At 40.2% G+C, this 15,181-nt stretch overlaps 1 protein-coding gene across 3 annotated transcripts in view; it reads left to right on the top strand.

The window, feature by feature from the left end:
* The first annotated feature begins 1,500 nt into the window (after nucleotides 1-1,500).
* Nucleotides 1,501-15,181, top strand: part of rbm27 (RNA binding motif protein 27) — a 59,004-nt gene continuing 45,323 nt past the window's right edge. Inside the window, exons 1-6 of one of the 3 annotated variants that reach the window (XM_063011403.1) lie at nucleotides 1,501-1,751; nucleotides 6,502-6,620; nucleotides 9,911-10,041; nucleotides 10,157-10,236; nucleotides 13,512-13,684; nucleotides 13,876-14,181. In XM_063011403.1, the coding sequence (XP_062867473.1) occupies nucleotides 1,693-1,751; nucleotides 6,502-6,620; nucleotides 9,911-10,041; nucleotides 10,157-10,236; nucleotides 13,512-13,684; nucleotides 13,876-14,181 (868 nt within the window). In that variant the 5' untranslated portion in view covers nucleotides 1,501-1,692. Of the gene's footprint in view, nucleotides 1,752-6,501; nucleotides 6,621-9,910; nucleotides 10,042-10,156; nucleotides 10,237-13,511; nucleotides 13,709-13,875; nucleotides 14,182-15,181 lie in introns of all 3 variants that reach the window. The other 2 variants (XM_063011402.1, XM_063011404.1) reach the window with 2 other exon arrangements.

Raw genomic sequence — 15,181 nt, 5'->3', positions numbered from 1 at the left:
CTGGATTCTTTTGTTTCAATTTCAATTTTTAAGAATCATGTAAAGGTCATTTTTATGGATGCTTGTAACTGCTTTACCAATAATTGATTGCTCTTAGGCCTATATTGTGACTATTATGGTGTTATGTTTTATTATTGATGTTGTATCCTTTACTGATGCTTTTTTTTTTTTTTTTACTTCAAGTGGTTCTGCTGCTTGCCAGGCCACCATTAAGAATAAGAATAAGTATAAGAATAAGAATTCGTTCTTGACTTGCCTGGTTAAATTAAAGGTCAAATAAAAAATGTAATTAAAACAAAGATACAAAGAAACAAAGGTATTCCTATCATTAAAAACAGTTTAACAATTGTTTTACATCCTAATGTGCCAATATGATGCGTTTAAGTATTTACATTTACATTTTTCACTGCATTATTTTGGTCAGGGTTTTGCTCGGTCCATCACCACCCAAAAAACACTAAGAGCATGGAAGGAATACAATCTTTGTAGTGCCCTAATCCATCACAAGGCACAACACTTACTTATTCACTCCATTACATTTCCTTTCTGTGTGGAGTTTGCATGTTCTCCCTGTGTCTGTGTGGGTTTACTCCGGGTGCTCCGGTTTCCTCCCACAGTCCAAAGACATGCAAGTGAGGTGAATTGGAGATACTAAATTGTCCATGACTGTGTTCAATATAACCTTGTGAACTGTTGAACCTTGTGTAATGGAGTAACTACCCGTCATGAATGTAACCAAAGTGTAAAACATGACGTTAAAATCCTAATAAACAAACAAACACTCCATTACATTAAGGGGCAATTTAAGATACTGGTTCATCTTCTGCACATTTTAGAAAAGTGGTAACTAGGAAAAACTGGAGAAAATCTATGTGAACATAGGGAAACTGTATAAAACTACTCACTGGTGGTTACTTAAACTGATGTGCTGACCTATGTTTCGAGAACACTGTTGCCATGGTGTTGTTATTGTTGTTTTTGTTTTGCTTGTTGTCTGTTTTTAAATTATACAATTATTTAATATTATGTATGTTATTTTTCATTTTTTAAAACATACTGTAACTTTTATAGAATCATGTAATTTTACTATTATTATTATTATTATTCAAATATTTATATGAAGTAGTTAGATTAATTTAATACATTCTACAAGTACAATTATTGAATATTATATATGTTATTTTTCATTTTTTAAAACATACTGTAACTTTTATAGAATTCTGTAATTTTATTATTATTATTATTATTATTATTCAACATATTTATATGAAGTAGTTAGATTAATTTAATACGTTCTAAATGTAAGAAATAATTTTGTACATATATACAAAAAGAAATATGACTCATCATCAGAATAAATCAAAACACACTGATAAACTAAAATAAAAATAAAAAAGCATACTAGCGTACTACACAGTATGTAAAAAAAGTGCGTTTCTACTGACGTACACTACTGACCGCGTACTATGTTGCATACTACTTAGTAGGGTAGTATGCTATCCCGGCTGTAGCTATTGGTTCCTGGCATTGCCAGTTATCTTAGCACGTCTTGTTTGAACGGAAAGCAGTTGGTGTTGCCGTGCAGACTGATTTAGGCCCAGATCGATCTGTAACGTTATTAAATAGACGATGAAAGCTGGAAGAACACCAGAAAAACTCTGTTTATAGTCAGTATTGTTGGTGCTTGTCACGATGATCATTGATAATGTGGACGCTCTGAAGTCGTGGCTGGCTAAACTCCTCGAGCCCATGTAAGTCTGATTACTTGCAATGACATTTTCAGCTAACTAGCACCTGCTAGTAGGGATTAGCGTGTTAGCCTGCTAGCTTATTAGCTCTTCACGGGCTGTTTGGGGTTTCCCGCAGTTTAATATTATAGCAGTGAACTTATTTAATGAACAGACGGTTGGTTGTTATTGCCTTTATGTGGAGACGCATTAAAGCAGCTTTTATGCACTTTTGCTTGACTAGAAGCTACTTATGCTAAGCTAAGCCATTGCTCTACGAGTGCTGTCCAGTGCAGCATGACTGGGTTCACTCTGGCTAGGCCTGCAGAGGCTCACAGAAAAAGTTGTCATGCTTTTTTATTAACCTTGTTCATATAAAGTGCTTAGGAGTCCAGTGTTTGTGTTTACACGAGTGTTTTCATTAAGGTTTACTTTGTATGAGTCCTATTCCTGACTAGCCTGAATATATGTTGCTATGTATACATTGTGGTTCTCATATACCTATTAAATACTGGAACGTGACCATGATCATTTGGGTGGTGGACCATTTTTTAGAACTACATTAGAACCAACTTGGATACCCTAGGGCAGTGATGGAGTAGTGAAGGTCTTAGAATATTGATTAAAAAAAAGGTCAAGGTTTTAAGCCCCACCACTGCTGAGTTGTTTTTAAATAGTATCTGGTCCTAATCCTGTAACCCTGCAGGTCACTTTGAATAAAAGCATGTGTTAATGTAAATGCACCCTGTAGGAGTGTTGACATGCACAGACTGTACTTTCTACATATTAGAGAAAAATAATCCTTAAGGACCAGCACTGATAAGATAAACTGGGTTTACTGGAGATGTATTGTCCTTCACCCATCATTAATTAAGATTGATCGCTATTAGAGCTGGGCGGTATGATTTTTTTGTATGACTGAGACTTGATATACAGTACACTGATCAGCCATAACATTAAAACCACCTCCTTGTTTCTACACACATTGTCCATTTTATCAGCTCCACTTACCATATAGAAGCACTTTGTAGTTCTACAATTCCTGACTGTAGTCCATCTGTTTTACTGCATGCTTTGTTAGCCTCCTTTCATGCTGTTCTTCAATGGACATAGTGGTGGTGTGTTAGTGTGTGTTGTGCTGGTATGCGTGGATAAGACATAGCAGCGCTGATGCAGTTTTTAAACTCCATCCAGCCAACAGTGTCCAGTGGGCAGCGTCCTGTGACCACTGATGAAGGTCTAGAAGATGACCAACTCAAACAGCAGCAATAGATGAGCGATCGTCTCTGACTTTACATCTACAGAGTGAACCAATTAGGTAGGAGTGTCTAATGGAGTGGACAGTGAGTGGACACGGTATTTAAAACCACCATGTCAGTGTCACTGCAGCGCTGAATGATCCACCACCCAAATAATACCTGCTCTGTAGTGGTCCTGACCATTGAAGAACAGCATGAAAGGGGGAGAACAAAGCATGCAGAGAAACAGATGGACTACATTCAGTAATTGTAGAACTACAAAGTGCTCCTATATGGTAAGTGGAGCTGATAAAATGGACAGTGAGTGTAGACCCTTAAACCTAATTACTGGTTGTGCCACCCCTGTCAGTAACAACTGCACTCAAGACGTTTAAGATAATTTGGGATGAGTCTCTTCACATTGCTATAATGTTCTATTTAAGTGTTGTTTAGATTAAACGCACCTTGAAGTAATCATGACTGGGTGTGGCTAGTGAAATTGAACATAACTGAGTCAACTGAGTTTAACTGGTTGATTTTAGTAGGGGGGTTAGCAGTAAATAAACTTAAAAAGAGCCTCACAGTAAAGATAAACCGGAGCAGCGCGTGTGTGTGTGTGTGTGTGTGTGTGCCTTTAAAAGAGACGTAGAGTTACAGAGACGCAGAGTTCACAGTATCGCTATAAGTGATTCATTGATTCATGAGTTGATTCGTTTTTATGTGAAGCGTAAGTTTCTCTTCTCAGTTATCTCTCCGTGTTTACTGTTATTAATTAAATGTCGTGGTTTTAAATAAACACCAGCTACTACAGAACATTTTGTGTGACTCTCTTACATTAAATGAATAAACTTTTGCCTTGGATTGGCTCTGTAACGTTTTCTGTTCTCATCTACATCACAAGTAAGAACCGCTTCCGATTTACTAAAGTGAACCAGGAGTTTATATAACGTGCTGATAGAATCGACTCAGATGTGACAGGGTTGAATTATCTTTTTAAAGTAAATATTACAATCAGCAAAATTACATCGTAAGAGCTTTCACGATGGTTTCTGTACGGTTGTTGATGAATGGTGATGTGATGGTTGGTGCTTCGTAGCTCAAAGTCTGGATCAATCCACTGAGCTGTTAACTTAACGTGGTCTTTATATATCACACGATCGGATCGGCTACTTTTAGGAAATATCGCCTATAGCATATTTAGATAAAAAATCGGCCGATACCGATTCGTAGCCGATCGATCGTCCCATCTCTAGTTAAAAGTTCGAATCCAGGCTCTACCATGCTGCCACTGTTGGGCCCTTGAGCAAGGCCCTTAACCCTCTCGGCTCCAGGGGCGCCGTACAATGGCTGACCCTGCGCTGGAGGCAAAGTAATGATTCTGGCATAGTAGTTTGTGTGTTGCCTGTACATGGCCTTCTGGGACGTTTATATACACATTACTGTATTTGTGTGTGTGTGTGTGTGTCTGAGAGAGAGAAATGTTGAAACCCACTCACTTACCATTTCATCAAATACACTTAACCATATAAGGTCAGATTGTAGGTGCTAGGCCTGGGCGATGTGACGTATGCGATCAGTGACAAAATTAAGTCATACATGAATTCCAATAAACATGATCAGAGTTTGTAATTAAAAGGGGCATTGAATCTGTCACTTTTCTGCAATACATCATTATAAGGGGGCGGCACGGTGGCTCATTGGGTAGCACTGTCGCCTCACAACAAGAATGTCCTGGGTTCGATTCCCATGTGGAGCAATCCGAATCCTTTCTGTGTGGAGTTTACATGTTTTCCCCGTGTCTGTGTGGGTTTCCTCTGGAAGCTCTGGTTGGTGAGGTGAATTTGTGAATTGTTCATGACTGTGTTTGACATTAAAAACTTGAACTGATGAATCCAATGTGTGTAAAACATTAAAATCCTAATAAATAACATTGTGATATACACTGATCAGCCATAACATTAAAACCACCTCCTTGTTTCTACACTCACTGTCCATTTTATCAGCCCCACTTACCATATAGAAGCACTTTGTAGTTCTACAATTACTGACTGTAGTCCATCTACATACTTTGTTAGCCCCTTTTCATACTGTTCTTCAATGCTCAGGACTCTCCCAGGACCACTACAGAGCAGGTATTATTTAGGTGGTGGATCATTCTCAGCACTGCAGTGACACTGACATGGTGATGGTGTGTTAGTGTGTGTTGTGCTGGTATGAGTGGATCAGACACAGCAATGCTGATGGAGTTTCTAAACACCTCACTGTCCCTGCTGGACTTAGAATAGTCCACCAACCAAAAATATCCAGCCAGCAGTGCCCCGTGGGCAGTGTCCTGTGACCACTGATGAAGGTCTAGAAGATGACCAACTCAAACAGCAGCAATAGATGAGCGATCGTCTCTGACTGTACATCTACAAGGTGGACCAACTAGGTAGGAGTGTCTAATAGAGGGGACAGTGAGTGGACACGGTATTTAAAAACTCCAGCAGCGCTGCTGTGTCTGATCCACTCATACCAGCACAACACACACTAACACACCACCACCATGTCAGTGTCACTGCAGTGCTGAGAATGATCCACCACCTAAATAATACCTACTCTGTGGGGGCCATGAAGAACCATTGAAGAACAGGGTGAAAGCAGACAAAAAAAAAGTATATAGAGAAACAGATGGAAACAAGGAAGTGGTTTTAATGTTATGGCTGATCAGTGTATACAGTTAAGGCTCTATTACCCACACTGTTGGAAGGCACATACTGTATTGTCATACACCACCTCTCCCCCAGTATTAATTGTTCATCTGTAAGAAGTGATTACCATTGGACAAAAGGCCAAGCAGATTATTTGAGTGTGGATTGTTTTAAGCACAGCAGTGGCACTGACCTGATGAGTGTGTATAGTGTGTATCCACCTTGCATTTCTTCACTGTTCAGCTGCCCGTGTAGATTTCTTTATGGTGCTTATTTATTTAAAGATGGAACAATTGGACTCTTATTTTTACAAGCCAGTGGCATACTCTTTCACAGAGCTGTAACAGACACAATAGAACACACTGTAGTACTAAGTATTTGTCATCCACTTGCTAGCATAGAGACTGCTGCGCCACCCTAATGGCAGATGTTTTTTAAGCTGATATTTACTAGTCTTTATATTGGAGGGCTGGGGAAAATTATAATTTGATCTCTTTTTCCACTGCTAAGGAAATATATGGGTGCTGAATCATTTTCAGCACAGCAGTAACAGTTGCCTTGTAGTGGCACTGGTACCTACTTAGTACTTACTGACTAATCAATCTGGTACATTATTTAATACTGTGTATGGCATCAAATAGACTACAGTCAGTAACTGCACCTAAATGGTACCTAATTTGGCCAGTAATTGTAGGTACAAAGTAGGTTTGCTTGAATAACCAGTGAGGAATGTGTACCTCATACCAGCTGGGTGACAGTCCACCTGGCTATGATTTAGTTTATTCAAATCCAGATGCTGGGAATATGAAAATAATGTTAGATATTGTATTTCTTTTTATTTTTTAGATGTGATGCAGACCCTTCTGCTTTGGCTAACTATGTTGTGGCTTTGGTGAAGAAGGACAAACCTGAGAAAGAGCTTCGGGCATTGTGTGCCGACCAGTTGGACGTCTTCCTACAAAAAGGTAGAGATTCCTCAAAGCTCTAGGCAACATCTTTGCTTATATACACTGATCAGCCATAACATTAAAACCACCTCCTTGTTTCTACACTCACTGTCCATCTTATCAGCTCACTTTGTATTTCTACAATTACTGACTGTAGTCCATCTGTTTCTCTACATACCTTTTTAGCCTGCTTTCATGCTGTTCTTTAATAGACAGGACCACCACAGAGCAGGTATTATTTGGGTGGTGGATCATTCTCAGCACTGCAGTGACACTGACATGGTGGTGGTGTGTTAGTGTGTGTTGTGCTGGTATGAGTGGATCAGACACAGTAGTGCTACTTGAGTTTTTAATAACGCGTCCACTCACTGTCCACTCTATTAGACACTCCTACCTAGTTGGTCCACCTTGTAGATGTAAAGTCAGAGATGATCGCTCATCTATTGCTGCTGTTTGAGTTGGTCATCTTCTAGACCTTCATCAGTGGTCACAGGACGCTGCCCACGGGGCGCTGTTGGCTGGATATTTTTGGTTGGTGGACTATTCTCAGTCCAGCAGTGACAGTGAGGTGTTTAGAAACTCCATCAGCGCTGCTGTGTCTTATCCACTCATACCAGCACAACACACACTAACACACCACCACCATGTCAGTGTCACCGCAGTGCTGAGAATGATCCACCACCTAAGTAATACCTACTCTGTGGTGGTCCTGGGAGAGTCCTGACCATTGAAGAACAGCATGAAAGGGAGCTAACAAAGCATGCAGAGAAACAGATGGACTACAGTCAGTAATTGTAGAACTACAAAGTGCTTCTATATGGTAAGTGGAGCTGATAAAATGGACAGTGAGTGTAGAAACAAGGAGGTGGTTTTAATGTTAAGGCTGATTGGTAGAACTTATTAGTAATATGGTAAATGTTGACCCAGTTAATCACTGGGTTAAACTTCTGGTTGGCATTTAAATGTTGGCATTGGCTGTGTGTGTTGAATGGAGTGGATGAAGGGATCGCTTATTACTGCTGCAATTGCAGCCTCAGCTGGAATAGCTGAGAGCAGTACTTGACTCACTGTACATGGTACGGCTCTCTTTGAGACCCTGTCTCTGGCAGGTAAAAAGAAGCAGTCGTAGGGGGCTAATGTCTGAGGGTGGGATGGCCGAAACAGTCTGTAATCAGTTATTCATGCTTGATTTATATCCTCATATATGAAATTAACCAAACACATAACCAAATACTTCAAAGGCTGCTAATTTACATTTCTTCTGTTTAAAATGCTCTTGCATATTCAAAGTAGGCTCCTCCTAGCAGTGTGTCTGTTCTGGTCGCCTGATTCTACCATTTCAGTATTGATAAATGAATGGGAGTAAGAATGTAACATTATTATTATTATTATTATTATTATTATTAGGACACGGTGGCTCAGTGGGTAGCACTGTCGCCTCACAGCGAGAAGGTCCTGGGTTCGATCCCCAGGTGGGGCAGTCCGGGACCTTTCTGTGTGGAGTTTGCATGTTCTCCCTGTGTCTGTGTGGGTTTTCTCCGGGAGCTCTGGTTTCCTCCCACAGTCCAAAGACATGCAGGTGAGAAGTGAGGTAAATTGGAGATACTAAATTGTCCATGACTGTGTTTGATATAACCTTGTGTGAACTGATGAACCTTGTGTAATGAGTAACTACCGTTCCTGTCATGAATGTAACCAAACATTTTAAACATGACTTTAAAATCCTAATAAATAAATATTATTATTATTATTATTATTATTATAAAGCCAAAGATCATCAGTATTAATCATTTGTCTTTAAAGCAGTGTCAAAAAGCTGCTCCTTGAATAAGCCCAGCCTCCTGTTTTCCAGACTCTGTGTATGTGAGTCTCTTGATTCGGGTTTGTATGATTTGTATGCATTAGGCTGCCGTCACATGACTGGCTGATTGAAAAATTGCATGAATGTGCAAATGTGTTCCCGGTAAAGTGGCAGGTAAATGTGTTGCTATAAATACATTTCCAGTGCGCAGTCTGATAGCCTGTACTCAACAAGAGAAGGTGGTAAGTTCATATTTCTCTATTAGAAAATTAGCCTGACTGATAAAACACAAGGCTGTTTTTTAATAAGCTGTTTATTTAGTTTTTTTTTTAGTGACCAAGCTAAATCAGTTCTAAAATTGGGGTTAGTGATGGCAGATGTAAGTAGCTATTAATAACAGGGCAGATTAAAAGAGTCAAGGAAAAACACATTGAATAATAGATGAGGGTCAAATACTGAACAAAGCAGTTGCTCATAATGCTTTTATGTGCTTAATTATTAGCATTATTATTTCACATCTCAATTGTTTCACCTGTTAAAATCTCTGATTTAAAAAACTGAGCATTTGACCACAGAACGGTGAGACTGTGGTGCTACTGGTTTGTTGCAATTTTCAGGTAGTTTAGTACAGCACGAGTCCTACAGCACCCGATCAATCCCACCATTTTAGAATCGCCTCTCTGTAACGTGTGCCACCACTCACCCACTCGCTTCTTTTCACCTGCAGTGTCTGCAGTTGTTTGGGGAGAGACCCTTACTACCATCCATGATCAACCGCACACTGTGCAGGTGCCTCAGCTAGACCGTTTGGCCAAGGTAGCAGTTGCAGCAGCAATAAGGAACTCTGCTTCGACCGTTGTCCTTCCTCCTTACTAATACATAGCCAGTCGTGTATCTGTGTAGGTGCTCAGTTGAGTGATAGAACGGCTATTTACAGTCAAACACAGTTTATAGTTTTATTTATATAAGTGGATCTATTAAGCCTGGGCCCACTTGGCTCTGGTGTCTGGACCAAACACAACTGCCTGATTTGTCACTATCTGGGTCTGGCTCTGGCTGGGTTAAATACAGTGGGGTTGAAATGTGTTTTATGCCGCTCAGGTGGTGCAGCGGTAAAATACGCTAGCGCACCGGAGCTGGGATTTCGAATACATCGTATCGTATCGAACCGGCTGGGCTAGGCGGCCACATGAACAACGATTGGCTGTTGTTCAGGGATGGGAAAGCCGGACCAGGGTTCCTCATAACTGGCGCAATTATGACCTCTGCTGGCTGATTATAGTCGGTACTGCTCACATGTCGGAGGGGGTGTGTGTCAATTGCGAAGCTCCTCAGCCAGCAGTGGAGGGTTGTATCAGTATAGGTGAAGTGTAACGCAACCAGGGTAATTGGATACGACTAGATTAGAGGAGAAAAGTGGGGGGAGGGGTTGAAATCGGAGAAAAATATAAAAAAAAAAAAAGCGTTTTATTTTTCTAAAATAAATTTCCAATTCTTCTGCCAACAGAAACCACATGCTTCGTAGAGAAACTCTTTGAATGTCTTACTACCAAAAATTACTTGGGAAATCCACCTGCAAAAGAGATTCCTAAAGAAGAGATAAAACCTTCAGCTCCGAAACCTGAAGAAAAGGAAGAGGTAAACTTTGTATAGTATTACGTTTAGAACAAAGTATTTGATCAACTGTTTAACTTGTTCCTTATTTTTTAGGATTAATAATTTAACATTGTGACACAATTTCTAATATTTTCAGGTTAGTCATGTTGAAGATGAGAAGGATGGCCGAAGAAGGCGAAGCCCGCTAAGGAATCGGTCTGACTTCAATGAATCAAGGTAAGCATTTTCATTTTGTAAGGTTCTTTACTGTTAGGCGTTTTCTTAAAGGACTATTTAAATAAGCTACCAGAATACGGCCAAATACAAACTCTAATTCCCCAATTCCAGATCAGTTTGGACAGTTTATCTGTGATTATCTTTGTTTATTTGTTTATTCTCCTAAACCGTTATTTAACTGATAAAAGTACAAAATAAGGACTTTTAAAGTTGGGGCTGAGCAACTTTAAAAATGATGTATTGTGTGAATACAAACAAATTTTGCATTTGGTGCCCCCAAACTCAGAATAAGAGTACAACTTTTATATAGAATTTGAGTTTAGAGACATTTCATAATAAGCAGATCAATTGGTAACAAATGAGGGAATCATGTTTGGCAATTAAAGGAGGATCCACCAAAGCTCCAGACAACTAGGGTTGGGTCATGGCTCACTATCTGTGCCAGATCTTGTGAGAAGTCAGTCAGTTCAAATAGACATTTTACTACCTACTAGGGATGTAACGATACACTCTACCCACAATGCAATACGATTCACGATACTGTGTTCTTGATACGATTTTTTCCCGATTTTTTTTAAACAAAATGAAATAGAAGACAAATTATGACAGTTTCCTTTTATTATTTCTCTTTATTAAAATAAAATACTGTATCTGTGCTTGTCTTTTATTTATCTAAATAATGAAAGCCCTTTTATTTCTGAGGTAGGTACAAACTATGCCAAATAATGCTTAGTTTAAAAAAAAAAAATTGAAATGAAATTTTAAATCAAATCCAACATTATATAAATAAATGAATAATACAAATAAAGAAAGTATCCTCATATAAATAAATGTGGCTGGAAAATTCCGAACCTGGCAACCCTGTAGTGACGTCAACCAGGCGAGGTAAATAGCGCCAGTGCCCTCTGTTGTTTAAAGTGAATATCGATTCATTTTAAATAAATAACCAATTCGAATCGTGGCACATGTGCACCGATTTTTAACTGTCTTGTGGTGCATCGTTACATCCCTACTTGTAACAGATGAGGGAATCATGTTTGGCTATAAAAGGAGGATCCACCAAAGCTTCAGACAAGCAAGGTTGGCTAATGGCTCACCACTTTGTGCCAGATCTTGTGAAAAATAGACCCTCAAATCAGTTCAAATAGACCTTTTACTAGCTACTGTATATAATATTATAAAAAGATTAAAAGAATCTGGAGAAACCTCAGGCTGTGTAGCGTAAGGCCGACAACCACTGTTAAATGTGTGTGATCTTTAAAGCCCGATGGTATTGAATGAGAAACGTCATGCCACTGTGATGAATGTAGATGTAAATAACATTGGCTCGGGAGTACTTTGGAAGACCGTTGTCACATAACACAGTCTGATATGCAGTGAGGAAGCCAAACATCAATTCCACGCAGAAACACCACCAAGTTCACTCAGCTTGGCTCTTGTCTTCAGTTGAAAATGTATGACTCATTATGAAGAGGAGAATCTGGCAACGGCAACCACGGCCTGTTAAGCAGCTGAAGACTTGCAAAACTGCACCAATTAGTATTTTCAGTTCCCATACAATCATAAAGTGTAAATAATAGGAATATGAATCTAACATGGTGGTTAACATGCCTCTGTTCACACTGATTGATTTTATTTTATTTCATTGTTTTATTTTCTTGATAATCACCACTTTATTTTGGTCAGAGTGTCAGTGGATCCCTTTTTCCTGTAGTCAATGGGAGCAATATAGTTACACGCTCTGGCCAATCATATCTGTATGATATTCAGGCTGGGGATTCAAACCCTGGATGTCAGCGGTCGATTTGCTGCTGCACCACCCGAGCAACCTTGTTTGTAGTTACAAAATACAATTAAGCTACTCAGCTCAGCAATTAAGTCAATTCTTTTTTTTTTTTTTTTTTTTTTTTTTTTTTTTTTTTTTTTTTTTTTTTTTTCTTTCAGTTCAAGAAATTCAAGAGAATGAACAAATTCACACAGTTTTATTGCAGAAGTTGATTTAACGAAGACTGGAGGCATCTTAAATTGCATACTGTACTTAACAGTACATCAGGACAGAAGTGGAACAATAATTTGACATATTGTTTAGTATGATTAGTTGCAATTTGGTCAGAGTGGGGGTCAGTAAATTGAACACAACACCTCAGCTAGTGTAAAACTGTACAGTAAATTGTCGGCAGCTTTTTTTTTTACTGGTCAACCTTGAAAAAGAGCTACAAGCCTTTTTTCTTCCCTGTTTGGTATCTGTAGTAAGCTTTTTCAGACTAAACAACACGCATTTGTCATGTCAGCTGTAGATTTATGAAATAAAATCTTAAAAGCATGCAATTCTTTAAGGGATCTTCAAAAAATTTCCGCACTACGTGCTCAACCAATGTGGAAAAGTGATGTCATTTGTTTTTGAAATTCTTAATAAATAGAGTTTTTAAAAGTGCAGAAACTTTTTGAATGACCGTCGTATATTTTACACTAATTATGTGGGCGGCACAGTGGCTAGTGGGTAGCACTCACAGCGAGAAGGTCCTGGGTTCGATCCCCAGGTGGGGCGGTTCGGGTCTTTTCTGTGTGGAGTTTGCATGTTCTCCCTGTGTCTGAGTGGGTTTACTCCAGGTGCTCCGGTTTCCTCCCACAGTCCAAAAACATGCAAGTGAGGTGAATTGGAGATACTAAATTGTCCATGACTGTGTTCAATATAAACTTGTGAATTGATGAATCTTGTGTAATGAGTAACTACCGTTCCTGTCATGAATGTAACCAAAGTGTAAAAACATGACTTTAAAATCCTAATAAACAAACACTACTTTTTTTTTCCCCCTTTAGCGCATCCAGTCGTTCAATTTGCATCGTGCTTCCTCTCTGTCTATGCCGATCCCCACCCTGACCGAGGAGATCGAACCTAACCCATATCCCCTCATAAGCAGCAGCCGGATGCATTTTTGCCACCCGCACATTGATGAGTTTGGCGCCACCTAGCGTTGCATGCGGAGAGACACACCCTAAGGGCACTCTTCCTCATCTCTTGTGCAGGCGCCTCTAATCAGCCGGCAGAGATCGTAATCGCATTCTGACAGAGAGAGAGACCCACATCCGGTTCTTTGTCCCACCCCCCAACTGAGCAACCGGCCAATCGTTGCTTATACAGCCGCCCAGCCTCGAACCGGGGAGGCAGAGCTGGATTCGAAACGATGTACTCAGAATCCAGCTTTTTTTACCGCTGTGCCACCTGAGCGGCTATTCAAACACTAATTATGTGTGTTGCACGTGTTTCACTATAGGAATCGTGATGACCGGCGGCGAGAGGAGCGCAGAAGGAGGGAGCCGGAACGGCATGTAAAAAACAGCGACTCGTATCGCGAGAGAGACAGAGAACGAGAGAGGACCGAGCGGAGAAGAGCGAACTCGCGAGGCCGGAGCAGAAGTCGCAGTCGGAGCAGCAGCAGAGGAAAAAGTAGGGACAGAGAGCAGAGGCGAGGTGAGCATCACTTTCAGTGACCTCAGCCCCTCTCGATTAATTTCTGCTTGTTGTCCAGTTATTATTAAAGTCGTTTACCAATTCAGAATCATAAAAAGCAACAAGTTAAGGTGCAAACTCAGCAGCAATGCTGGCCCGTTGCTATCATATTTCCTTTGTTTTCCCAGAACACAGGTCCAAATTCGAGCCAGAACGAAAGGAGCCTGAGCCGTACACTCCGTTGACATCAGGCCCTGTGGGGAAGACCCAACAACAGCAGCAGCAGCAGCAGCAGCAGCAGCAGCAAAAGCAACTCCCCCTGCTCCCTATGCCCCACCCTCGGTCTCAGTTTCCCCATTCGTGCAATCCCAGCATCCCCAGCGCCGTAACGGCTCACCTGCCAGACAGCACTACTGAGAGCTGGACCACATACTTCTCCAACCATGCCGAGAGCAAGAGCAGCACGCTAAAACACCGGTGCAGGGACTACGACGGTAAGAGATTTTCATTCTGAACGTTTTATTAATGCTTTAAATAGAAGCAGCTTCTGATGAGTACAAAGTTAAGTCCTAAATGGTTTTGGGTTGGATGATTTGAACCTTTATTTGTGCTGAATCTTTAACACACATTAAATGAGATGATTGGAGTTTTTCCAATGCGTTTTCTTTACAGGCTTAGATTTAGTTTTGTTTCTTCAGTGTTTGTCACAGATTTCTCTCTTTCACAACAGTGTAATCAGCAAATCACACTAATCTAGCACTTTCTATGCTCATCTGTGCCAATTTCATATATGGTACTGAAACCCATTAGACATTCAGTGTGACCCGGTTCTAAACAGCTAGATCAGAAGTCATGTGACATTAATGTCAATTTTACATTTACATTTACATTTTTAGCCTTTAGCAGACGCTTTTATTTACTGTTAGTATACAGTCTAAACAATTGAGGGTTAAGGGCCGTGCTCAAGGTCCCAACAGTGGCAACCTGGCAGTGATGGGGCTTGAACCAGTGACCTTTCGGCTACTAGTCCAGTACCTTATCCACTAGGCTACAACTGCCCTTCGTTGACATGTGGACTTTTCTCTTAATAGAGCAAACAATGTATAATCAAATAGCTTTTGGATCAGGTCTTATCCTGGTCTAGGGTGTGGTGGGTTCATTTCCACGAGAAACACTGGGCACATAAGGCAAGAATAATATGGACAGGGCACTGATTCTTTGCAGGGCTTGTTCGGTGACTGCATGTCTGTTGGAAGGGGCATATAATAGTCTTCACCCTATTCATACAGAGGCTTGATTCCAATGGGAAGGAATTGGAGACAACTAAATTGGGAGCAAATTTGTGGGGGCGGGGGGTTAAAATAATTAGTTATTTGTCTATTATTATTTGATACAACAGAAAAAAAATGAATCAGAATAGGTGGCACTACACTGGATGCTTGTAAATGGTAAAAAAGAAGACATTTACATAGGGCTGTCGTGGTGAAAGAACTT

This window comes from Trichomycterus rosablanca, chromosome 16 (assembly GCF_030014385.1).
Source record: "Trichomycterus rosablanca isolate fTriRos1 chromosome 16, fTriRos1.hap1, whole genome shotgun sequence".
Classification (NCBI taxonomy): Eukaryota; Metazoa; Chordata; class Actinopteri; order Siluriformes; family Trichomycteridae; genus Trichomycterus; species Trichomycterus rosablanca.
This window is presented reverse-complemented; position numbering and strand designations above follow the sequence as displayed.